The sequence below is a fragment of the Balearica regulorum genome, chromosome 24 (assembly GCF_011004875.1).
Source record: "Balearica regulorum gibbericeps isolate bBalReg1 chromosome 24, bBalReg1.pri, whole genome shotgun sequence".
Taxonomy (NCBI): Eukaryota; Metazoa; Chordata; class Aves; order Gruiformes; family Gruidae; genus Balearica; species Balearica regulorum.
Window position 1 is genome coordinate 973802 of NC_046207.1, and position 24631 is coordinate 998432.

The following is a 24631-nucleotide window of genomic DNA, read 5'->3' on the forward strand; positions in this document are numbered from 1 at the left end:
ACGGTCAGTTTCCTCACGCGGTGTTTCTGCCGCTTCTTCATCCTCAGGGGGAGGACTCATTGTTCCCCTGCTCCAGCGTGGGGTCCCTCTCACGGGAGGACAGTCCTTCACGGCCTTCTCCAACGTGAGTCTCCTCCACGGGGTGCAGACCTTCAGGAGCAAACTGCTCCAGCGTGGGTCCCCCACGGGGTCACAAGTCCTGTCAGCAAACCTGCTCTGGCGTGGGCTCCTCTCTCCACGGATCCACAGGTCCTGCCAGGAGCTTGCTCCAGCGCGGGCTTCCCACGGGGCCACAGCCTCCTTCAGGTGTCTCCACCTGCTCCGGCGTGGGGTCCTCCACGGGCTGCAGGTGGAATCGCTACACCCCCTCATCCTCCCTCCATGGGCTGCAGGGGGACAGCCTGCTTCACCATGGTCTTCACCACGGGCTGCAGGGGAATCTTGCTCCGGCGCCTGGAGCACCTCCTCCCCCTCCTTCTTCACTGACCTTGGTGTCTGCAGATGTTCTTACATCTTCTCCCTCCTCTCTCTGGCTGCAAAAGCTCTCTCTAACTGTTTTTGTCTTTCTTAAATATGTTATCACAGAGGCGCTGATTGGCTTGGCCTTGGCCAGCGGCGGGTCCGTCTTGGAGCTGGCTGGCATTGGCTCCGTCAGACACAGGGGAAGCTTCTAGCAGCTTCTCACAGAAGCCACCCCTGTAGCCCCCCCCGCTACCAAAACCTTGCCACGCAAAACCAACACATTCCACCCCTCGCCTCTGTGAATCACATATTTAAGAATTATCATTAAAATATACATTTCAACACAAACACTTCACAAACACTAATCACATCAACAAAGGAAAAGAAAAAAGAATTCCACACACCAACATCAAAACAACACTATCACAACACCAAACAGGAGTGGACAATCTACACACAAATCTACCTCTAGTCCCTTCACCACTATATCACTCTCAAGTTACGTTCAGTCAATGTTTTGCCCGTTACCTCTTCCAATTACTATCCTTATCTCGATCTTCTCATGCCCCACGTTGGGCGCCAAAAAGACGTGGTGGGTTGACCCTGGCTGAAGGCCAGGTGCCCACCAGAGCCGCTCTATCACTCCCCTGATTCATTAGACAGGGGAGAAAAGGTAAAACTTACGGGTCGAGATAAGGACAGGGAGAGATCATTCTCCTAATTATCATCACGAGCAAACCAGACCGAACTTAGAGAGGGAATTCATCTTATTTATTACTAAGCAAAACAGAGCAGAGGAATGAGAAATAAACCAAAATCTTAAAACACCTCCCCCACCCCTCCCATCTTCCCGGGCTCAACTTCACTCCCGGCTTCAACCTCCGCCCCCCCCAGCGGCACAGGGGGACGGGGAGTGGGGGTTACGGTCAGTTCCTCACGCGGTGTTTTCTGCCGCTTCTTCATCCTCAGGGGGAGGACTCATTGTTCCCCTGCTCCAGCGTGGGGTCCCTCTCACGGGAGGACAGTCCCTTCACGGCCTTCTCCAACGTGAGTACTCCTCCACAGGGTGCAGACCTTCAGGAGCAAACTGCTCCAGCGTGGGTCCCCCACGGGGTCACAAGTCCTGTCAGCAAACCTGCTCTGGCGTGGGCTCCTCTCTCCACGGATCCACAGGTCCTGCCAGGAGCTTGCTCCAGCGCGGGCTTCCCACGGGCCACAGCCTCCTTCAGGTGTCTCCACCTGCTCCGGCGTGGGGTCCTCCACGGGCTGCAGGTGGGAATCGCTACACCCCCTCATCCCTCCCTCCATGGGCTGCAGGGGGACAGCCTGCTTCACCATGGTCTTCACCACGGGCTGCAGTGGAATCTTGCTCCGGCGCCTGGAGCACCTCCTCCCCCTCCTTCTTCACTGACCTTGGTGTCTGCAGATGTTCTTACATCTTCTCCCTCCTCTCTCTGGCTGCAAAAGCTCTCTCTAACTGTTTTTGTCTTTCTTAAATATGTTATCACAGAGGCGCTGATTGGCTTGGCCTTGGCCAGCGGCGGGTCCGTCTTGGAGCTGGCTGGCATTGGCTCCGTCAGACACAGGGGAAGCTTCTAGCAGCTTCTCACAGAAGCCACCCCTGTAGCCCCCCCCGCTACCAAAACCTTGCCACGCAAAACCAACACATACTGGTAGTTATAGTTTTGTTGATATTCATAGGATGTGTAGTGTACTATCGCAGGCACTGTTTTGGGCATACATTTTCCTCGCCCCTAACACCACGGGACGTTTCCCCTTCACCAGTTCAGGACGGGAGTGGGAAAATGAATTCATAACCTTAGGCTATCAAATAGCCCACGCATTTAACCTTAGCAATTGTTGGGTTTGTGGTGGTCCAACTGGCCTCGAGAGCTGGCCATAGACTGCTGCCCATATTTCCCCTGAATGGATACCGCCTTGGGGATAGAGTATTGCAGGTCTCCTTCAAAACAAACAAAACGCACAAAGTCTAACAAGTTATTCTGAGTACATTAATACATGACATCTCTACAACAAAGGCAATTTACAATAAGCTTTATGCATTAGTGAATACCTTTGTTGTATGCCAGTGTGGAAATGGAGATAAAACGACTACTTAGCATCCTAAGAATATGTGAGATTTTTTATTGCTGATATTTGAATTAAAACTTCTTAAATATTTTTTGTGTTTGAATATTGACAAGAGATACAGGGGTTTTACCTGTCACAATGCATATTCTATTGCCCTCAGTGAAGAAGGTGGACCTTTTTGAAATGTTTCAGCTAAGGGAAGAAGTTTTTCTTTGTACATGACTGCCTTTAACCTAGGAGTAAATGTTGAGGCTTTGTGTTAGACTTTTTGAGGTTTTTGGTTTTTTAATTATTTCTTGATTTGCTTTGTGTTTAATTTACCTTTTTATGCATTGATGTTTTGTTGTTCCAGAAAAGAATCTGCAGTTTACATTTTATTTATAAAGTTATAAGCAGTATTTATTTTACAATTATCATTTGGGGAATGGGAACACATTATAAAAGCTTATTGTAAGAATACTGGAGAACTTTTCATAAAGCAGTACCTTGCCAAAGAGATAAGAGCCTCTTTGATGTGGCTTTAAAAAGGCATCTATTTTTATAAATTAAAAACAAAAATTAAAAAAAAAAAAGTGGAGAAACTTTTTACTGGTTCTGGAACAAATATTTTAACTTAAATACTTTGAGAAATCTCTTCATATGACACCTACTGAGCTTTTAAAACTTACCAGGAAATTTGCAATTGTTGGGGAGAATTTAGAAAGATTTATGATGTAGAAATATTTTGAGATCTTTGTATTAAGAAGTAGAGTCAATGGGACGCACTGTTGATTTCATTTTTGTAATCATCAATGGAGTCTTTGACCATCCTGATTATCAAGTCATAGGTGGCTCACATTAATTTGTGATTTTGAGACAAATGAAAATTTTTAAAAGAGACTATAAGAGCAAGCAGGAAACTTCAAATACTGAGAAACTGAGGAAAAATCTGTTCTTCCTAAAGAATTCCCTTCTGATTGAGCTCATGCTGTTTAGTGATGTACTCGCTATGGTTTCAAGAATTATTTTGTCTTAAGAAAAGAAATTGAGTATGGTTTGCACAATAGCAAATCAGCAGAATTGGCCTCAGTTGCGTATACTTGGAGGTCTTTTGAAAAGTTATAGGCTGACACCTGAGCTTTGTGTAATGAAAATAAGACCTTGAGTTATGAACCTTTTGGCTAATTTTGATTTTAGTTTATTTTTTAAGTTACATTGCAAGTGATGAACTTTAAATGTTTTGTATGAGTTTTTCTTTATAAATGGCACTGTTACTTGAGGTCTGCTTATTCACTTCATTTATCCTGAGGACTTGAATTTACAGTGCATCAGATCTGTTGCTATTTGTAGATAGTCTAGCTTCAGCTGTTTATGATGATGCCACATTTTTATTTATAAGTATGTCTGTGGTAAACTAAATTATTCAAATTGCTGTTTAAAAATTGACGATAATGGTTGTTAGAAGGAGTACTGCAGGGATATGAAAATGTCCTGGTTCTGGCTAGGATAGAGTTAATTTCACAAGGAGCCAGGACAGGTGAGCCAAGCTGGCTTGGGGCTATTCCATACCATGCTCACCATAAAAGGGGGCTAGTCAGGCAGGGGCGTTAGGCGGGCTGAGCATGTCCAGGTCCGTCTGTCACAGGATCCGTAAATTGTTTTCTGTCATCACTCATCGTGAATATCTGTTATCAGTACTGTTGTTGATTGTTTTCCCTCTCCCTTGCTGTTCCAGTAAACTGCCCTTATCCCAACCCTCGAGGCTTTGCCTTTGTTTTTCCGTTCTCCTCCCTATCCCGCCGGGGGAGGGGTAAGCGAGACAGCACGTGGTGCTCAGCTGCTGGCTGGGGCTAAACCGTCAGAAAACTACCTCATGTCACTGTCCACACCTGGAAGGGTTGGGAATTTGATCCCTTCTGTTGGCTTCCAGGTGCTCCACGGGTCAAACATGTCTTCTTCTATATGTTATGTACTGTTGCACTGCTATTGTTCCTCCCCTATTCGATTCCATGTTTTGTACAATTGATTCAACGCACTGTTTCCAGTAAGCAATTTATATCTGCCTCGCCTCACAATGGATGTTAAATACATCCACGTGATATATCAACTTAAGCCTGAACTTTCAACTGTGAAAATTCTATAGACTACACTTTCTTTTCCACATCTCACTATCTTCTTTACTTTTTCTGTCACCACCATGGGCAAAGAAGCAACGATCTTTGAGCCATGGGGTGGATGTGAGGGACCATGTCTTGAGTGGACTGTCTCAAAGCTTGTTCGTAACCCTGATAGGCTCTTTGTGAGACTCCCCACTGGATTGGCTGAGCCCAGTTGCCATGAACAGACCAACAGGGGTCAAAAGAACAGTCACCTCACTGTGTGTCTAGACAGGGGTGACCACCCCAGCCTGTCAAGAGCACATGCAGGGATGCAGTAAGTGCCATCATCTAGGCAATAACCTCCCACATAGCCTATAAAAGACTGCTTGGTCAAACAGCGAGGGGGACCCTCACCGCCAGAATACACGAAGACTACGGACCAACGGAACACCGCTGGATACATGGTGGTGACTATCTTTCACAACTCTATCCTGACTGCTTGCTAAATCTCCTCCTTTTCTATTCTCTCTTTCCCTTCCCTATTGATACTTTCTTAATAAATACTTTGTTCAATAAAATCTTCTGGTTAGCGGCATAAGACCTAGTTTGTGTCTTAATCTCGCTCTGGGTATAACAACGAATCTTCCCGGCCCGAGCCTTCCCGGATCGGAACAGCAACCTGTTCCAGTGTCTCACCACTCTCACAGTGAAGAATTTTTTCCTTATATCTAATCTAAATCTACCCTCTAACCCAGGACACGGCTGGTTCTGGGCTACAAGTGCGCACTGCTGGCTCACGTTGAGATTCTCGTCCACCAACACCTCCAAGCCCTTCTCCTCAGGGCTGCTCTCCATCCATTCTCCGCCAAGCATGTAGTTGGGCTTGCGATTGCCCCAACCCACGTGCAGGACCTTGCACTTGGCCTTGCTGAACTTCATGCTGTTCACACAGGCCCACCTCTCCAGCCTGTCAAGGTCCCTCTGGATGGCATCCCTTCCCTCCAGCGTGTCGACTGCACCACACAGCTTGGTGTTGTCAGCAAACTTCTGAGGGTGCACTCAATCCCATTGTCCATGTTGCCTTCAGGATTCTTAGATATTCTTGAACCTGATCTTCTCCTACAGTGGGCGGTGGTTCATTCTCCCAGTCCCTGCCTTTGCCTTCCATCCCCTGGGCAGTGTGGATAGAGCCCTTGCTGGGGAGGACTGAGGCAAAAAAGCCATTGAATACCTCAGCCTTCTCCATATCCTGGGTAACCAGGTCTCCTGTATCATTCCAGAGGGGGCACACATTTTCCCTTGCCTTCTTTTTATCATCACTGACGTACCTATAGAAACTTTTCTTGTTGCCCTTGATGTCCCTGGCCAGATTTATTTCTGTCAAGGCTTTAGCTTTCCTAACCAGATCCCTGCCTACAGAGACTGTTTCTCTGTATTCCTCCCAGGCTACCTGCCCTTGCTTCCACCCTCTGTAGGCTTCCTTTTTGCGTTTGCGTTTACCCAAGAGCTCCTTGTTCATCCATGCAGGCCTCTGGATGTTTTTGCTTGACGACTTCTTTGTTGGGATGCATGGATCCTGAGCGTGGAGGAGATGATCCTTGAATACTAGCCACATATCTTGGGCCCCTCTTCCCTCCAGGGATTTGTCTCATGGTACTCCACCAAGCAGATCCCTGAAGACCTCAAAGTCTGCTCTTCTGAAGTAGTAGGTAGTGAGCTTGCTGTGCACCCTCCTTGCTGCCAGAAGTACCTTGAACTCCACCATTTCACGGTCACTGCAGCCAAGGCTGCCCTAGAGCTTCACATCCCCTACTGTTGCATTGCAAGGTTTTGGTAGCGGGGGTGGGGAGTGGGGGTTATACAGGTGGCTTCTGTGAAAAGCTGCTAGAAGCTTCCCCTATGTCCAACAGAGCCAATGTCAGATTACTCCCAGATGGAAACACCACTGGCCAAGGCTGAGCCAATCAGTGACAGTGGTAGCACCTCTGTGATAACATATTTAAGAAGGAAAAAAAAAAACCCCAAAACCTACTGGGAGCTTTGGCATCTAGAGAGAGAAGTAAGAAGATGTGAGAAAGTTTGCAGACACCAAGGTCAGTGCAGAAGGAGGCAGAGGAGGTGCTCCAGGCGCTGGAGCAGAGATCCCCCTGCAGTCCATGGTGAAAGACCATGGTGAAGCAGGCTGTCCCCCTGCAGCCAATGCTGGATGGTGAGGAGCAGAGACTCCACCTGCAGTGCATGGAGGACCCCACACTGGAGCAGGTGGAGACACCTGAAGGACACTGTGACCCCGTGGGAAGCCCGTGCTGGAGCAGGCTCCTGGCAGGACCTGTGGACCCGTGGAGAGATGAGGCCAGCTGGAGCAGGTTTGCTGGCAGGACTTGTGACCCCGTGCGAGACCCACGCTGGAGCAGTGTGGTCCTGAAGGTCTGCACCTTGTTGAAGAGACCAATGCTGGAGCAGTTCATGGAGAACCGCAGCCTGTGGGAAGGACTCATGTTGGAGAAGTTCATGGAGGACTGTCTCCCATGAAAGGGACCCCACACTGGAGCGGGGGAAGAGTGTGAGGAGTCCTCCCCCTGAGGAGGAAGGAGCATCAGACAACATGTGATGAACTGACCACAACCCCCATTCCCCATCCCCCTCTGTCACTTGGGGGGAGTAGGTAGTAATCAGGAGTGAAGTTAAGCCTGGGAAGAAGGGAGGGGTTGAGGGAGGGGGTTTAGGGTTTGGGTTTATTTCTCATTGCTCTACTCTGTTTTGCTTGGTAATAAATTAGATGAATTTTTTCTAAGTTTTGTCTGTTTTGCCTGAGTCGATAATTGATGACAATCTCTCCCTGTCCTTCCCTAGACCTATAAGCCTTTCATTATACTTTTCTCCCCTGTCTAGTTAAGGAGGGGGAGTGATAGTGTGGCTGTGGTGGGCACCTGGCGTCCAGCCAGGGTCAACCCACCACACCTACCAACCCCTCCTTCGTGATGAGAACAAGGTCCCCATTGGCATCTCTCCTCATTGGCTCCTCTGTCACTTGGAGGAGGAAGTTATCATTAATGCATTCCAGGAACTTCCTGGATTGCTTGTGCCCTGCTCTGTTGTCCCTCCAACAGATATCAGGGTGACTGAAGTCCCCCATGAGGACCAGGGCTTGTGAACATCAGGCTGCTCCTATCTGTCTGTAGAGGGCCTCTTCCACTTGCTCTTCCTGGTCGGGTGGCATGTAGCAGACCTCCACTGTAATGTCCCCTCCACCTGCACTCCCTTCAGTCCTGATCCATAAGCTCTCGGTCGGCTCCTCATCCATCCCCAGATGGAGCTCCAGGCACTCCAGTGGGTCATTGACAGAGACAGCCACATCCCCTCCTTACCTCCCCTGCCTGTCCTTCCTAAAGAGCCCGTATCCTTCCATTCCTACGCTCCAGTCATAGCAGCCATCCCACCACATCTCCGTGATGCCAATAAGATCACAGCCCTGCAGGCGTGCACACGTCCCTAACTCCTCTTGTTTGTTCCCCATGCTACGTGGGTTCACACAGAGGCATTTCAGCTGGGCCCCCAGTGAAGCTGACTTCCTGGCTGGAGTGGCTGGAATTCCTTTGATGTGCTTTACCAGTCTTTCCCTGTTGGTTCCTATTACCAGAGGAGCCCCTGGCTCATCTCCACTAGACTTCAAGCATGCTGCAGTGTGTCCAGCACGTCTCCGAGCAACAGGCCAAGGGCTCTTGCTGGTACCTCGTCCCTCTAACCTTGGCCTGTCATCCCGTAACTTGTTGCAGGCAAGCCTGATATTATCCCCCTCCTCCTTCATGCCTACTTTAAAGCTTTGAGAAAGGTGAATCCCATCTGACTTGAGCAAGCCTGGTGCCGTGTAGGCCATCCCATTATCAAAAAAGCCAAAATTGTGGCAGTGACACCAGCCACGGAGCCATATATTATTAATGGACTGGGTCCATCTGTTTCTCCCAACGTTGCTGCCCGCAGCTGGAAGGAGGGAGGAACAAATAACTTGTGCTCCAGATTCCCTCAGTAACCCTCCCAAGACCCTGAAGTCTCTTTTGATCGCTTTTGCACTATGCGTTGCAGCTTCATCACCACCCACGTGGAAGAGCAGTAGCGGGTAGTAGTCTGAGGGCTGTACCAGGCTGGGCAGTTTCCTAGTGATGTCCTTAACGCGGGCCCCAGGAAGGCAGCAGTCTTCCCCAAGAGGAGGGTCTGCCCTGCATATTGCACCCTCCGTACCCCTCAGAAGGGAGTTGCCTACAATTATAACCCGCCTTTTCTTCCTCATGGAGGTGGTCACAATACGGGCCGTGGCCTTTCTGGCCTTGGCAATACCTCTAGTGTACCTCGACTCTCATTCATGTCCTCCTTTGAGTGGCCTTCCACAGCCAGAGCCTCACACCTGTTGTACAGAGGCACCTGGGAGGGCGAGGTGGGCAAGGAGGAGGTTCGCCTGCCACCCCGAGTGTGGACTTGCTTCCATTCACTCCTTCCTCTTAAGCTACAGCCTTCAGCCTGGCAGGGGGAGGATACAGGGTCCCCTTCATCTTGGGTTTTGTCTGGTCCCTGTTTCTGCCTCAGGGAGGGCAGAGCTTGGCTCCACCAGTCTCTCTCTTTCTCAGCCTCCCTGATGCTCCTTAACCCTTCTGCTTCCTCCCATAGCTCTGCCAGCAGGCTGAGCAGATCAGCCCCCTGCTCACACCTCACACAGCCGTTCTCACTACCCACCAGCCATGCTGAGTGACAGGCTCTGGCACTCCCTGAGTGGCTGCATGTTTTTGCCACAGCTCTGTCTGGATTCGCACATCCAGAGGACAGAGCTCTCTGCCAGGTGGATACCACAGCTCATCTCCTTCCGAGGGGGTGATGACCACCAATGGAACTCACCTCCTGAGCTGGTAGGGGGACTAGGCCCTCCATGCAAAAACTGATGTGCCAACTGCCGCGCCACGTTCTGTGTCAGGTTGCAGATGATACCGAGATCATCCAATTTCTTTTTATTCTTGAGCTCCCTGAGGAGTTCTTTGTACAACCAGCCTCATCTTCTGCCCCGCCTCCTTGACTTTCAAGGCAAGGGGTTTGCCTGCTCCTGGGCTTTTATAAGGTGATTCTTAAAAACTCACCAGCACTCATGGACCCCTAAGCCCTCAAATCAGATTCCCAGGGGACACTGCTAAGAACCTCCCTGAATGGCTTAAATCTTGCTCTCATGAAGTCCAGGGTAGCAACTCTGCTGACCTTTTTTCTCCATTACACTCAGAAGTTTAAACTCAACCATCTCATGATCACTGTGGCCAAGACAAACACCTACCATCAGATCTCCCACAGGTCCTTCTCTATTCACAAACAGCAAGTCTAGGAGAGCATCTTTCCTAGTTGTCTCACTGAGTACTTGTGACAAGCTGTTATCACAGCATCACACAATGGCAGGGGTTGGAAGGGACCTCTGGAGATCATCTAGGCCAAGTCCTCTGCTGAAGCAGGATCACCTACAGCAGGTTACACAGGATCATGTCCAGGCGGGTTTTGAATATCTCCAGAGAAGGAGACTCCACAGCCTCTCTGGGCAGCCTGTTCAAGTGCTCTGTTACCCTCCAAGTGAGGAAGTTTTTCCTCATGTTGAGGTGGACCTTCCTGTCCCTTGTTGCCCCTTGTCCTGTCACTGGGTATCAATGAAAAGAGCCTAGCCCCATCCTCTTGACAGCCAACCTGTAGATATTTATAACCATTGATGACACCCCATCTCAGACTTCTCTTCTCCAGGCTAAACAGACCCAGCTCTCTCTGCCTTTCCTCATAAGAGAGATGCTCCAGTCCGCTCATCGTCCTTGTAGCCCTTTGCTGGACGGGGTTGCAGTGCCCCATGAGCAGAGTGTCCAGTCCAAGAGCAAAGCATTAGGCCCCACGATGTGCGAGTAGCAGGTCACTGCCCTGCCTTCCCCACACTGCAGAGGAGGCAGGCTGGACAGAGGTGCCTAACTCATGGCTAGAAGAGGAAGAGGGCAGTTCCCATCGTGTGCTGCAGGAATGGGTGGGGAGGTCAGGCCAGAGGCACAGGTCAGGCTGCAAGCCATCAGCACAGCTCCACAGAGCTGTGCAGAGCACAGGGGCATGCTCAGTTCCTGGGGGCAGGGGCGGGGGGCACCCCCCCCTTCCTTTCACTTACCTACCATGGACAATAACCCCACGCACATGGCAGTCCACATGGCCAGGCCCACTCTCTGTCGCCTCCCTCCAGCTTCTCTCGGCTGGCAGAACAGCTCTGCCCACATCTTCCCTGCCTCTGCCTCGCTGCCTGCAGTCAGTCCTAGTCCCTCTGCGTCACTCCCTCCCTCTACCACAACAGAGAAGGCGAGAGGCGGGGGCTGGAGGAGCAGCAGCAGTTGATGCTCGCTTGGCAGAAAAACATCTGTTAGGCAAAAGGTGACGTGTTGCTGTGGGGCCACCCTCGACCTTCCTTTAGGGAAGGACTGCAGTGTTTCTGCTGGGACTTTGGAGCTGGCCCTGGGGGTGGCAGTTTGTCCTCCCAGGGGCCCCATGTCCCTTGCTGCTGCTGAGCTGCTGCTCCTGGATGGGACCACCCAGAGCCCAGGTCTGCTTGGATAATGCGACCCCTAGGCAAATGTGTTCCCCACTCTGCTCCCTCCAGCCTGACCCAGTGCCCAACTCATCCATCATGCTGACACTTCTCCAGCTGCCTCTCCCTGTGTAAACACCTCCCTGAGCATATACGCACATGGAGACGTAATGAACAACACAACAAAGAGACAATTCATCATGTCCAGGGGAAAGACATTCTGTGGCTCAGCTCCTTGTATTGCATTGCTCTGAGGCTCCCTGAACAGTATCAGGTTTCAAAACTCAATTCAGCTCTAGATTTCCATGTTCAAATTGTACTTCTTCAATGCTCACTGTGCTTCTTCCTCAGATTCTGTGGACAAGTGATAGATTAAGGTGGACAGGGGGTTCCCGGAGCCAGGGAAACACAAGGAAGAGCAGAGAGAGCCACCAGGAGCTGGCAGCTCTTACAAGGGAGGCTGATGTGGCTTGGGCATTGCCTTGAGCAACCACAGGAAATTTAAATGGCCCTTCGGAGCAATACCAAACCTGAAAGCTGTGAACAGGGTGGGCAAACAGCGCGCAGAATGTCAGTTCACGTGACAGTACGTGTGGGAGGGCGCGCAGGGAGTGCCCTGCAACCTGCTTGAAGGTCCACAGCCCAGGGAAGTGCTCTAGGTCTCTGCCAAAATGGTGTACATTCACCTCAGAGCTAAAACCAGTGTTCCTATGGAGAACATCTCCCCTGAGATGTCTGATGCATCCAGCCAGAAGGAACAAGGAAGGAAGGAGACATCACTACAAGTGATAGGTTGCAGTGAGTGCACAGACCCTTCTCCTGGTGAAAAGGTAAGTACCTGCACAAGGTGTGCACAGGTTGATGATCTGTTACATCAGGTGGTCAAGTTGCAGGAAACAGTTTAAAGTCTGTAAAATATTAGAGGGGCTGAGAGGTGGTTTCATAATCAAGTACCTGTAGCGGGCACCACTGAGAATGAGGCACCTTGGACCCTGGTGACCTACAAAAGCAGGACTACAGTCTCCACCCTCCAGCTTCACAACCAAAACCAGATAGGAAGCTTAAACAGCTGTAGACACCTAGCCTCTGGAATGCCAGACCCTGGAGGTAGGAGACAAAGTCTGGAGAAAGGAAGACTTTCCCTTGGTCAAGGAGGACAGGGTTAGAGAACATCTAGGCAAACTTGACACCCACAAATCCATGGGGCCTGATGTGATGCACCCACGAGTGCTCAGGTTGTTGGGAGATGTTATTGCTAAGCCACTCTCCATCATCTTTGAAAGGTCTAGGAGAACAGAAGTGCCTTAGGAATGGAGGAAAACCAATGTCATTCTGGTCATCAAAAAGGGCAGGAAGGAGGACCCAGGAAACTACAGGCCAGCCACCTGCTCTAGTGTGGGGTCCTCCATGCACTGCAGGCGGATATCTGCTCCACCATTAACCTCCACAGAGTGCAGGGGGACAGCCTGCCTCTCCATGGTCTTCACCATGGACTGCAGGGGAATCTCTACTCTGGCACCTGGAGCACCTCCTGCCCCTCCATCTTCACTGACCCTGGTGTCTGCATAATTGTTTCTCTCATGTATTCTCACTCCTCGCTCTGGCTGTAAAAACTGCTCCTAAGGTTTTATTTTTCCTTCTTAAATATGTTATAACAGAGGTGCTATCACTGTCACTGATGGACTTGGCCTTGGCCATCAGAAGGTTTGTCTTGGAGCCAGCTGGCATTGGCTCTGTCGGACATGGGGGAATGTTCTAGGAGAAGCTACCTCTGTAGCTCCCTTCAAACGTCTGTTTTTCTCTGGTTCAGTGATTATGTCAAACTTTTTCCTTATTGCTTTGTGCCTGCAGAAGAGACTGAGAAGGAAAAAAGAAGGTAACGGCACATTTATGGTTTTCTGTGTGCTTGTGAGAGACACACAGTCCAAAGCGTAGCTGCTGTCGGGGATGGGTACACCAGAGATGTGGAAGGTAAGCATGAGAGACTCTGAGACCTTCCCTGCTGCAGGGCCAGAGGCCTCTGCCTGCACCTGAGAAAGGCCACCTACAACCCTGGGAGACAAGCATTAGCAACCAGGAACAGCTCAAGCCAGCGCTTCATCTACTCCACTTCTTCCCTGACCTTCTGCATGTGATCTCCAGGATCCAGCAGGTGCAAACACATGGGCTCACAAGCTCTGGCTCCTGTTAGAGTCTGGCAGAGTAGAAGAGACTTCCCCTTTCTCCCAGTGAGATCCCAAATGACCCTTGGGATTTCCCCATTTCTCCTGCTAGCTCCTCAGACATCAAAACTCCTGGGCTGGACGTAGTCAATCTGAGCCATGCCCAAAACCACAGCAGGGCTATTCACACCCCTCACCAGCTGGGCCATCTCTTGGTACCCAAACTATGGGGAAGAGATGGAAACAGCAAAACTTGTTTCCAAAGGGGAAGGAATTGTGGAGTGTGAAAGGAGAAAGGCTTGGCATGATACATGGAAAAGATGGCAAAGAGAAGGCTTAGAGCTCATTTGGGGACATAAACAGGTAGGACATCCCGGTCCGAACCAAACATTTGAAAACTCTATGCTGTTAACCACATGGATCTCTGAGAACAACCCTGAACATCTGGGGGACTCGCCTCCCTGCCAGCTCCCAGGCCCAGAGCCAAGACCTTGGTGCGAGGTTTGTGTTAAAGCTCTGCTGGATTTCCTGTCTCTGTGCAAACGGCACAGAAGTAGCGGGCAGAGTCCTGAGGGCGCAGGTCCCGCAGGGACAGAGATGACACCGAACGGGAATTGTCCCGGAAGACTGTGGCTCGATGTTTCACTGCTGGGCCATAGTTTGTAGCACCCGTTGCCCAGATGACAGACACCCACTGCAGACTGCTACCCGGTGCCTGACGGTACCACAGAACGTCATAATTCCCGAAGGTGAAGCCGGTTCCGCGGCAGGAGAGGTGCACGGAGTCCCCGGGAGCTCGCAGCCCTCCGCCCGTCTCCACCAGCCTCAGCTGCGCCCACAGCCCTGCGGACGGAGAGCGCAGGCAGCCGGGCAGGGCGCGCCCACGGCCCGAGGACGTTCACCCGCCGCCCCGGCGACACCCGCCCCGCCACAGCCACAGCCGCCAACCCCCTCTCTCCCGGCAAAGCCCCGCGACCGGGGCAAGGCCCCGCCTGCCCTCCTCGGGGCTCGGCGGCGCCTGCTCCCGGCACTGCGGACCCCACCGCGGAACGAAAGCCTCCCTCTGCCTCTGCATCTCCCTCACCCTCTATCTCCCGCTCCGTCCCACGCTCCCCGCTTCCCCGCTAAGGAAGACGAGCGACAGGCGACAGCGCGCCCGGCGCGGGAGCAGCCGCAGCCCCGGGGCCCCGCGACGGGCAGGGCCGCCCGCGGAAGCAGCCCCGGCCTCGCTGCCCTCCCCGCCCGCCTCTCACCTGCCGGCCCCGCGGCCAAGGACAAGGCCAGGAGCCACGGCCCCAGCCCGCGCGCCATCACGCCCTGCCGCGCCGGGGCCGGCCGGGGACCAAGGGCCCCCCGGCAGCCGCAGAGGAGTCGAGCGGAGCTGCGCTCGGGACCGCTCCTCACCGCCCCGACGCCTCGGCCCCTCGCCGGGGCAGCGCCCACGACTCTGCCTGCCCCCAACTGAACACACCCGGCCCGGCCCCCCGGTGCCGCGGCCCCTTCGGGGGAGGAGAAGGGGGGGCGCGGGGAGGGACGCGGGGCAGGGGGGTCGCCAGAGGAGGAGCGCAGCGCCCCGGGAGACCAAGGCTCCTGGCCCGCGGCTCCCGGGGCGCCTCCGCCGCTCTCCCGGAGCCCAAAAGCTGACATTGTGTAAAGGACAACTAGGTGGCATTGTCAGGACACCCTTGGGTGTCTCGTCCTCTTCTTCCTGCCACGACACTGCAAGGTGTACCTCTGCTCCAGTCTGCTAATGCCCTCTCCACTGCAATTGTGGTTGGCCTGGTGGGAAAACTTCTTGCAGACAACGGCTCCTCCGTGGCTGCAGGAGAAGGGCTCCCCCACCCTTCCTCGGGAGCATCTGATACCTGGGCCCAACAGGATGCTGTCTCTACCAAGCCAAATGAAGGTATTGGGACCTTGGAGTACATTATGGGATCAGTACTCACCTGCCTTGTCCCTGCATGGTAGACCTCCTCAGTTGCATCTCTTCATCCTCTAGTGTGCCTGAAGGCCAGCAGGGCTGTTCACCCGCTGCTTGGCTTTAACCAGCTCATGGCAACAGGCCAAATGGAAATGAGAGAAGTGGGAAACACCTGATATGTTCCAACCAAACATAAGTTGACCTGAGTGGGCACAGGCTTATATTGGGCTGCACATAGTTTGGGAGCTCCTGCAATGTGCTGTGCTGCACGTTTCCCTGTCGCAGGATGAACTCAGCACCAAATAAATCATACTGGGAGAGCCTGGAGGTGGCACGCACATGATGCCTACCCCAGCACATGTTCCTCCTATCTTTGCTACAGCTCCAGGTGCTGGGTCAGTGTTACGGTGCTTCATTAGCTAGCTAATCCAACTGCTGTTACTGCTTTGGCTCTAGTTCAGCATAGAAGGATAGCTTTAAACTGGACATGGAGGAAGGATGAGACACTTGTGTGTCACAGCTCAGGACAGAGATAACTGACTGATGGCACACAGTAGGAAAAGGCTTTGCTAGACCCTGGTAAAACTTGGATACAGTTAGGTGTGTAGGGGAGTCAACAGAGTCCCCAGAATTGGGGCATTTGTAGGCCATCTGTAGTGCCTGATCTTCCCACGGCTGCCCTGTTCTCCTGGTTTTTGGCTAGGATAGAGTTAATTTTCACAAGAAACTGGGAGGGGATGCAGCCAGGACAGGTGGCCCAAACTGGCCAAAGGGGTATTCCATACCATATGATGTTGTCCTCATGCTCAGCAGAAGAAGGGGGCTAGCCAGGGAGGAGCAGCAGCTCCGGGACAGGCTGAGTGTCCGGTCATGGGGTCAGTAAATTGCATTGTGTAGCACACAATATGTGTATATTCTAAGTACTGTTGTTATATTCCTCTCCCTTTGCTGTCCTACTAAACTGTCCTTATCCCAACCCACGAGTTTTACCTTTTTCTTCCCATTCTCCATCCATCCCAGGGCAGGGGAGGGGGGAAGTGCTGAGTGAGTGGCTGCATGGTGATTAACTGCTGTCTGGGGCTAAACCACAACACCTGTTCAGAAGGGAAAGTCCTGAAAAGGAAACCATTATCTCCTGTCTTGGGGTTGTGACCGTCAATTCTCCTCATTCATCATGTAGTCCAAACAGTTAAGAATTTCTGTGAGCAGTTCCCTCAGAGCATGCAAATCTTTGCATGAAGTGAGAGGCGCCTGGAGTGCTAGCTTTGGGAGGGACACCCTGAACCCTCTGGACAGTCTTACTCTGAAATCGTGCTCACAGCTGGTCAGTCTGCTGGTGGCACAGCAAATCCGCACGTTGACATCTGCAGCTGTCAGACTGCAAGCAGCTGCCCTAGCAGCCTTCTCAGTGTTTAGAGCATAGGATGGTGGGATGGCATGGAATGACACAGCTGCCCTACACCAAAGTATGCAGCTGGCTCTTATAGAACAAGAACAGTCAACTTTTGAAGGTGATGACTGGCCCAGTGATGATGAAAGGCTGCTGGGCTGCTAGCTGGCTTCTCTGCTTAGGAGGGCGTGCAGAGGCTGTGGGCCATGGGGCCAGGAGGGCACTCCTGTGATCTTTGGGCTTCGGCAGCTGCAAACAAACATGCTCAGAAGGTCTTGCCCCATTATATTCTCAACCCTGGGCCAGAAGCTCACAATCAGAACCAAAGAACCCAGAAGCTGAAAAAGCATTCACACGTGTGTCAGCCAGATGAGAGCAAGTGAGAAATACAGAAATCTCAGTCTTCTAGTAAGATGCCTCTTCAATCCTCCCATGTCAGTGAGGACTGTAAAAGTCAAAACATGTTATTCAGATTGGAAAGTCCATTTTTGTCCTTCTTGGTTGCTTTTTCATGACAAATTCACTATCTGGGACTTTCCTTCTTGCCCATTGGCCTCCAGAAATGATATGTGGGAATCATATCATTTCCCACACAGAAATGATATCTTGTGTGGGAATCTTGAGGATGTTGTGCTTTCCTCTCTGGACTGTGATCTGTATTGCTGGAGTTTAGAAGGGTAAATCTGTGTGGGAAACTCCTGTGTATGGGTGGTGGAAAGGCAGCCAGCAGCAGCCTGAGCAGTGCTGGTCAGCATGGTCTGCATGACAGACTCAGGTGTGCTGTTCTTTGGGAAATATGAGAAGAGAAGGGAAGAGAGGAGGATGGGGTGGAGGAGGAGGGGGGAGAGGGAAGTGGAGGGGAAGGAAGAGGAGGAAGGGGGAGGGAGGAGGGGAGGGGAGAGAAGGGGGGAAAGAAGGGAAGGGGAAGGGAGAGGGAAGGGAAAGGGAGAGGGGATGATCCAGGTGGAAAGGACCTACAACGATCATCTAGTCCAAGACCCTTACCACTGCAGGGCTGACCATATGTTGAAGCAACTTATTAAGGACATTGTCCAAATGCCTGTTAAACAGTGACAGAACTGGGGCACCAAGCAGCTCTCTCTAGGAAGCCTGTTCCAGTGTTTGAGCACCCTCTCAGTAAAGAAAGGGCTCCTAATATCTAGTTTGAACCTCCCCTGGGGCAGCTTTGAATCATTCCCATGTGTCCTACCACTGGAACCCAGGAATGCAGTTTGCTCTCTTGGCTGCCAGGGCACACTGCTGACTCATAGTGAGCCTGCTGTCAACCAGCACCCCCAGAGCCCTTTCTGCGGGGCTGCTCTCCAGTTGTTCCTCTCCCAATTTATACTTGTGTCCTGTGTTAGTCCTTCCCAGGTGCAAAATCAGTCATTTATTCTTCTTAAATTTCATGCCACTGATGATTGCCCAGTGCTCCAATCTATCCAGATCCCTCTGCAGGATTTCTTATCCTTTGAGAGAATCAATAGCACCTCCCAGTTTGGTATCGCCAGCAAACTTGCTCATGGTGCATTCCACTCCTGCATCCAGACCACTGATAAAAATATTGAACAGAATTGACCATAGAATTTTTATTTCATCCCTGTTTCTCAGGTGACCATCTTCATCAAGTGTCAGTCTAATGTTTTCCTTAAACATTCTCTTGCTATTAACATACTTAAAATACCTGTCTTCTTGTCTGACACAACACTGGCCCATTTCAACTCTAGTTCAGCTTTGGCCTTTGGTGTCTTCTCCCTGCATACGTGAACCACAGCTCTGCAATATTCCTGCAAAGCCTGACCTTCCTTTCATAGAATCATAGAATGGTTTGGGTTGGAAGGAACCTCAAAGATCATCTAGTTCCAACCTCTCTGCCACGGGCAGGGACACCCTCCACTAGACCACGTTGCCCAAAACCCCATCCAACCTCGCCTGGAACACTTCCAGGGATGGGGCCTCCACAACTTCTCTGGGCAGCCTGTTCCAGTGTCTCACCACTCTCACAGTGAAGAATTTTTTCCTAACATCTAATCTACATCTCCCCTCTTCTCGTTTAAACCCATTACCCCTTCTCCTATCACCACACTCCCTGACAAACACTCCCTCTCCATCTTTCCTGTAGGCCCCCTTTAGGTATTGGGATGCCGTAATAAGGTCTCCGTGGAGCCTTGTCTTCTCCAGGGTGAACAACCCCAACTCTCTCAGCCTGTCTTCATAGCAGAGGTGCTCCAGCACTCTGACCATCTTTGTGGATCTCCTCTGGACTCACTGCAACACGTCCATGTCTGTCTTGTACTGGGGAACCCAGAGCTGGATGCAGTACTGCAGGTGGGATCCCACCAGAGCAGAGGGGCAGAATCCCCTCCCTTGATCTGCTGGTCACACTGGTTTTGATGCAGCCCAGGATACAGCTGGCTTTCAGGGCTGTAAGTGCACGTTACCACTGAGCTTCTTGTCCATCAAAACTCCAAAGCCCTTCTCCTCAGGTCTGCTCTCAATCAGTTCTCCACCCAGCCTGTAGTTGGGCTTGCAATTGCCCCGACCCATATGCAGGACCTTGCACTTGGCCTTGCTGAACTTCATGCAGGCCCATCTCTCCAGCCTGTCAAGGTCCCTCTGGATGGCATCCCTTCCCTCCAGCGTGTCGACTGCACCACACAGCTTGGTGTTGTCAGCAAACTTCTGAGGGTGCACTCAATCCCATTGTCCATGTTGCCTTCAGGATTCTTAGATATTCTTGAACCTGATCTTCTCCTACAGTGGGCGGTGGTTCATTCTCCCAGTCCCTGCCTTTGCCTTCCATCCCCTGGGCAGTGTGGATAGAGCCCTTGCTGGGGAGGACTGAGGCAAAAAAGCCATTGAATACCTCAGCCTTCTCCATATCCTGGGTAACCAGGTCTCCTGTATCATTCCAGAGGGGGCACACATTTTCCCTTGCCTTCTTTTTATCATCACTGACGTACCTATAGAAACTTTTCTTGTTGCCCTTGATGTCCCTGGCCAGATTTATTTCTGTCAAGGCTTTAGCTTTCCTAACCAGATCCCTGCCTACAGAGACTGCTTCTCTGTATTCCTCCCAGGCTACCTGCCCTTGCTTCCACCCTCTGTAGGCTCCCTTTTTGCGTTTGTGTTTACCCAAGAGCTCCTTGTTCATCCAGGCAGGCCTCTGGATGTTTTTGCTTGACGACTTCTTTGTTGGGATGCATGGATCCTGAGCGTGGAGGAGATGATCCTTGAGTACTAGCCAGATATCTTGGGCCCCTCGTCCCTCCAGGGCTTTCTCCCATTTACTCTACCAAGCAGATCCCTGAAGAGGCCAAAATTTTCTCTCTTCAACTCCAAGGTAATAAGCTTGCTGTGCACCCTCCCTGCTGCCCTGAGCATCTTGAACTCCACCATTTCATGGTCACTGCAGCCAAGGCTGCCCTTGAGTTTCACATCCCCCACCAACCCCTCCTTCGTGATGAGAACAAGGTCCCCATTGGCATCTCTCCTCATTGGCTCCTCTGTCACTTGGAGGAGGAAGTTATCATCAATGCATTCCAGGAACCTCCTGGATTGCTTGTGCCCTGCTCTGTTGTCCCTCCAACAGATATCAGGGTGATTGAAGTCCCCCATGAGGACCAGGGCTTGTGAACATCAGGCTGCTCCTATCTGTCTGTAGAGGGCCTCTTCCACTTGCTCTTCCTGGTTGGGTGGCATGTAGCAGACCTCCACTGTAATGTCCCCTCCACCTGCACTCCCTTCGGTCCTGATCCATAAGCTCTCGGTCGGCTCCTCATCCATCCCCAGATGGAGCTCCAGGCACTCCAGTGGGTCATTGACAGAGACAGCCACATCCCCTCCTTACCTCCCCTGCCTGTCCTTCCTAAAGAGCCCGTATCCTTCCATTCCTACGCTCCAGTCATAGCAGCCATCCCACCACATCTCCGTGATGCCAATAAGATCACAGCCCTGCAGGCGTGCACACGTCCCTAACTCCTCTTGTTTGTTCCCCATGCTACGTGGGTTCACACAGAGGCATTTCAGCTGGGCCCCCAGTGAAGCTGACTTCCGGGCTGGAGTGGCTGGAATTCCTTTGATGTGCTTTACCAGTCTTTCCCTGTTGGTTCCTATTACCAGAGGAGCCCCTGGCTCATCTCCACTAGACTTCAAGCATGCTGCAGTGTGTCCAGCACGTCTCCGAGCAACAGGCCAAGGGCTCTTGCTGGTACCTCGTCCCTCTAACCTTGGCCTGTCATCCCGTAACTTGTTGCAGGCAAGCCTGATATTATCCCCCTCCTCCTTCATGCCTACTTTAAAGCTTTGAGAAAGGTGAATCCCATCTGACTTGAGCAAGCCTGGTGCCGTGTAGGCCATCCCATTATCAAAAAAGCCAAAATTGTGGCAGTGACACCAGCCACGGAGCCATATATTATTAATGGACTGGGTCCATCTGTTTCTCCCAACGTTGCTGCCCGCAGCTGGAAGGAGGGAGGAACAAATAACTTGTGCTCCAGATTCCCTCAGTAACCCTCCCAAGACCCTGAAGTCTCTTTTGATCGCTTTTGCACTATGCGTTGCAGATTCATCACCACCCACATGGAAGAGCAGTGGTGGGTAGTAGTCTGAGGGCTGTACCAGGCTGGGCAGTTTCCTAGTGATGTCCTTAACACGGGCCCCAGGGAGGCAGCAGTCTTCCCCAAGAGGAGGGTCTGCCCTGCATATTGCACCCACTGTACCCCTCAGAAGGGAGTTGCCTACAATTATAACCCGCCTTTTCTTCCTCATGGAGGTGGTCACAATACGGGCCGTGGCCTTTCTGGCCTTGGCAATACCTTTAGTGTACCTCGACTGTCATTCATGTCCTCCTTTGAGTGGCCTTCCACAGCCAGAGCCTCACACCTGTTGTACAGAGGCACCTGGGAAGGTGAGGTGGGCAAGGAGGAGGTTCGCCTGCCACCCTGAGTGTGGACTTCCATTCACTCCTGTAAGGCCCTGATAACAAGTGAATGTCACAAACACCCATCTTGACATGAACAGAGATGGGCTGATGATGACCAGGGAGTGCTGAACAAGAACGGAGCCTGTGGAGGCCTGCGGAGCCAGAATAACATCTTGTGATACCACTCTATTCCTGAAACACATAAACTAAGACTATCTGTGCCCTGTGCACCGTGTGCTTCTGAAAGATCACCAGTCACTTGGTCAGCCCTGAAGCAGGGCGGGGGGGGGGGGCAGTGAGACCCCCAGGACCCCCACAACACACCAACTCATTTCTGGAACATTTCTGAACATTCCTGAGCACATACTGCGCCTGCTCAGTGATGACAGGCCCCTGCCTATAGGGCGGGCACATCGGGTTATAAAAAGGGAAAACATAAGTTTTCGGTATGCGCCCACCACCTGAAGACTACAACTACGAGCAGAGAACATCACTGGATCCAAGGGTGGTGATATCTTTTCTCTCTCTTTCTCTCTTTCTCTCTTTCTTTTCCTTTCTATCACTCTGTCTCTAACTTAATTTTTGGCACATTAGGGTAATATCATCACACGTTTAGCTAAAACCTTACCTAGTTCTGCTAAATTTTGACCATTGTTATGACTTTTGCCAAACCTCTATCTTCTGTAGTTCCACAGAGTTTTAAGTAAATTTTGATTGGTTTGAACCTCTAAAGTAATTGTCGTTACTTCTGATTACCGCAGAGAGAATTTAAAACATAACCTCACCCTAACCCCCTGAGTGGGATGGGACAACTCCTTCCTCTTAAGCTACGGCCTTCAACCTGGCAGGGGGAGGATACAGGGTCCCCTTCATCTTGGGTTTTGTCTGGTCCCTGTTTCTGCCTCAGGGAGGGCAGAGCTTGGCTCCACCTGTCTCTCTCTTTCTCAGCCTCCCTGATGCTCCTTAACATTTCTACTTCCTCCCATAGCTCTGCCAGCAGGCTGAGCAGATCAGCCCCCTGCTCACACCTCACACAGCCATTCTCACTACCCACCATCCATGCTGAGTGACAGGCTCTGGCACTCCCTGCAGCCTGACACCTGGGTGCTGCATGTTTTTGCCACAGCTCTGTCTGGGTACCCACATCCATTCTGGTGAGCACAGGGGACAGAGCTCTTTGCCAGGTGGATACCACAGCTCAACTCCTTCCAAGGGGGTGATGACCACCAGTGGAACTCACCTCCTGAGCTGGTAGGGGGACTAGGCTCTCCATGCGAAAACTGATATGCAAACTGCTGCGCCATGCTCCACGTCAGGTCGCACATCATACAGACATCATCCAATTTCCTTTTATTCTTGAGCTCCCTGAGGAGTTCTCTGTACAACCAGGCTCACCTTCTGCCCCACTTGCTTGACTTTCAAGGCAAGGGGTTTGCCTGCTCCTGGGCTTTTATAAGGTGATTCTTAAAAACTCACCAGCACTCATGGACCCCTAAGCCCTCAAATCAGATTCCCAGGGCACACTGCTAAGTACCTCCCTGAATAGCTTAACGTTTGCTCTCCTGAAATCCAGGGTAGCAACTCTGCTGACCTTTTTTCTCATTACACTCAGAAGTTTAAACTCAACCATCTCATGATCACTGTGGCCAAGACAAACACCTACCATCAGATCTCCCACAGGTCCTTCTCTATTCACAAACAGCAAGTCTAGGAGAGCATCTTTCCTAGTTGTCTCACTGAGTACTTGTGACAAGCTGTTATCACAGCATCACACAACAGTAGGGGTTGGAAGGGACCTTTGGAGCTCATCTCAGCCTTCTCTTCTCCAGGCTAACAGACCCAGGTCTCTCAGCTTTTCCTCATAAGAGAGATGCTCCAGTCCGCTCATCATCCTTGTAGCCTTTTCCTGGACGGGGTTGCAGTGCCCTATGAGCAGAGTGTCCAGTCCAAGAGCAATGCCTTATGCCCCAAGGTGTGGGAGCAGCAGGTTGGTGCCCTGCCTGTCCCCACACTGCAGAGGAGGCAGGCTGGACAGAGGTGCCTAACTCATGGCTAGAAGAGGAAGAGGGCAGTTCCCATCGTGTGCTGCAGGAATGGGTGGGGAGGTCAGGCCAGAGGCACGGGTCAGGCTGCAAGCGGTCAGCACAGCTCCACAGAGCTGTGCAGCACAGGGGCATGCTTAATTCCTGGGGGCAGGGGCGGGGGGCACCCCCCCCTTCCTTTCACTTACCTACCATGGGCAGTAACCCCACACACATGGCAGTCCACATGGCCAGGCCCACTCTCTGTTGCCTCCCTCCAGCTTCTCTCGGCCGGCAGAACAGCTCTGCCCACATCTTCCCGTCACTCCCTCCGTCTACGAGAACAGTGAAGGCAAGAGGCAGGGGCTGGAGGAGCAGCAGCAGTTGATGCTCGCTTGGCAGGAAAACATCTGTTAGGCAAAAGGTGACGTGTTGCTGTGGGGCCACCCTCGACCTTCCTCTGAGGAAGGACTGCAGTGTTTCTGCTGGGACTTTGGAGCTGGCCCTGGGGGTGGCAGCTTGCCCTCCCTGAGGGCCCATGTCCCTTGCTGCTGCTGAGCTGCTGCTCCTGGATGGAATCACCTGGAGCTGAGCTCTGCTTGGACATGGCATCTCTGGCAGATGTCCTCCTCACCCTGCTCCCTCCACTTTGCCCCAGCACCCAACTTCTGTGTCATGCTGATACTTCTCTAGTTGCCTATTCTCTTCAAAGCCCTCCCTGACCCCCCAAGCACCAAAGGACCAAGAGGGCTCTGGGCAGGTGAGATCCAAGACACACCTGGTGTTGAAGCTCTGAGGTAGATGTGCAGGCTCAAGCCCCACAGCTCACCCCATAAAACTCATGTGCACAGGAATCAGCGGGCAACAGCGTGCGTAGGGAGGGCCCTGCAACCTACTTGAAGGTCCATGCCCAAGGAAGTGCTCTAGGTCTCTGCCAAAATGGTGTACACTCACCTCAGAGCTAAAACTAGTGTTCCTATGGAGAACATCTCCCCTGAGATGTCT

At 51.8% G+C, this 24631-nt stretch overlaps 1 protein-coding gene and 1 gene segment (V, D, J or C); both read right to left on the reverse strand.

The window, feature by feature from the left end:
* Positions 1 to 24631, reverse strand: part of LOC104638263 (M1-specific T cell receptor alpha chain-like) — a 487043-nt gene that overhangs the window by 292507 nt on the left and 169905 nt on the right. The gene's annotated exons all lie outside the window — the stretch shown is intronic.
* On the reverse strand, positions 13533 to 14681 carry LOC142605027 (Ig heavy chain V region 914-like). The segment is given in 2 exon segments: positions 13533 to 14213; positions 14624 to 14681. Coding segments are annotated over 2 exon segments (393 nt in total).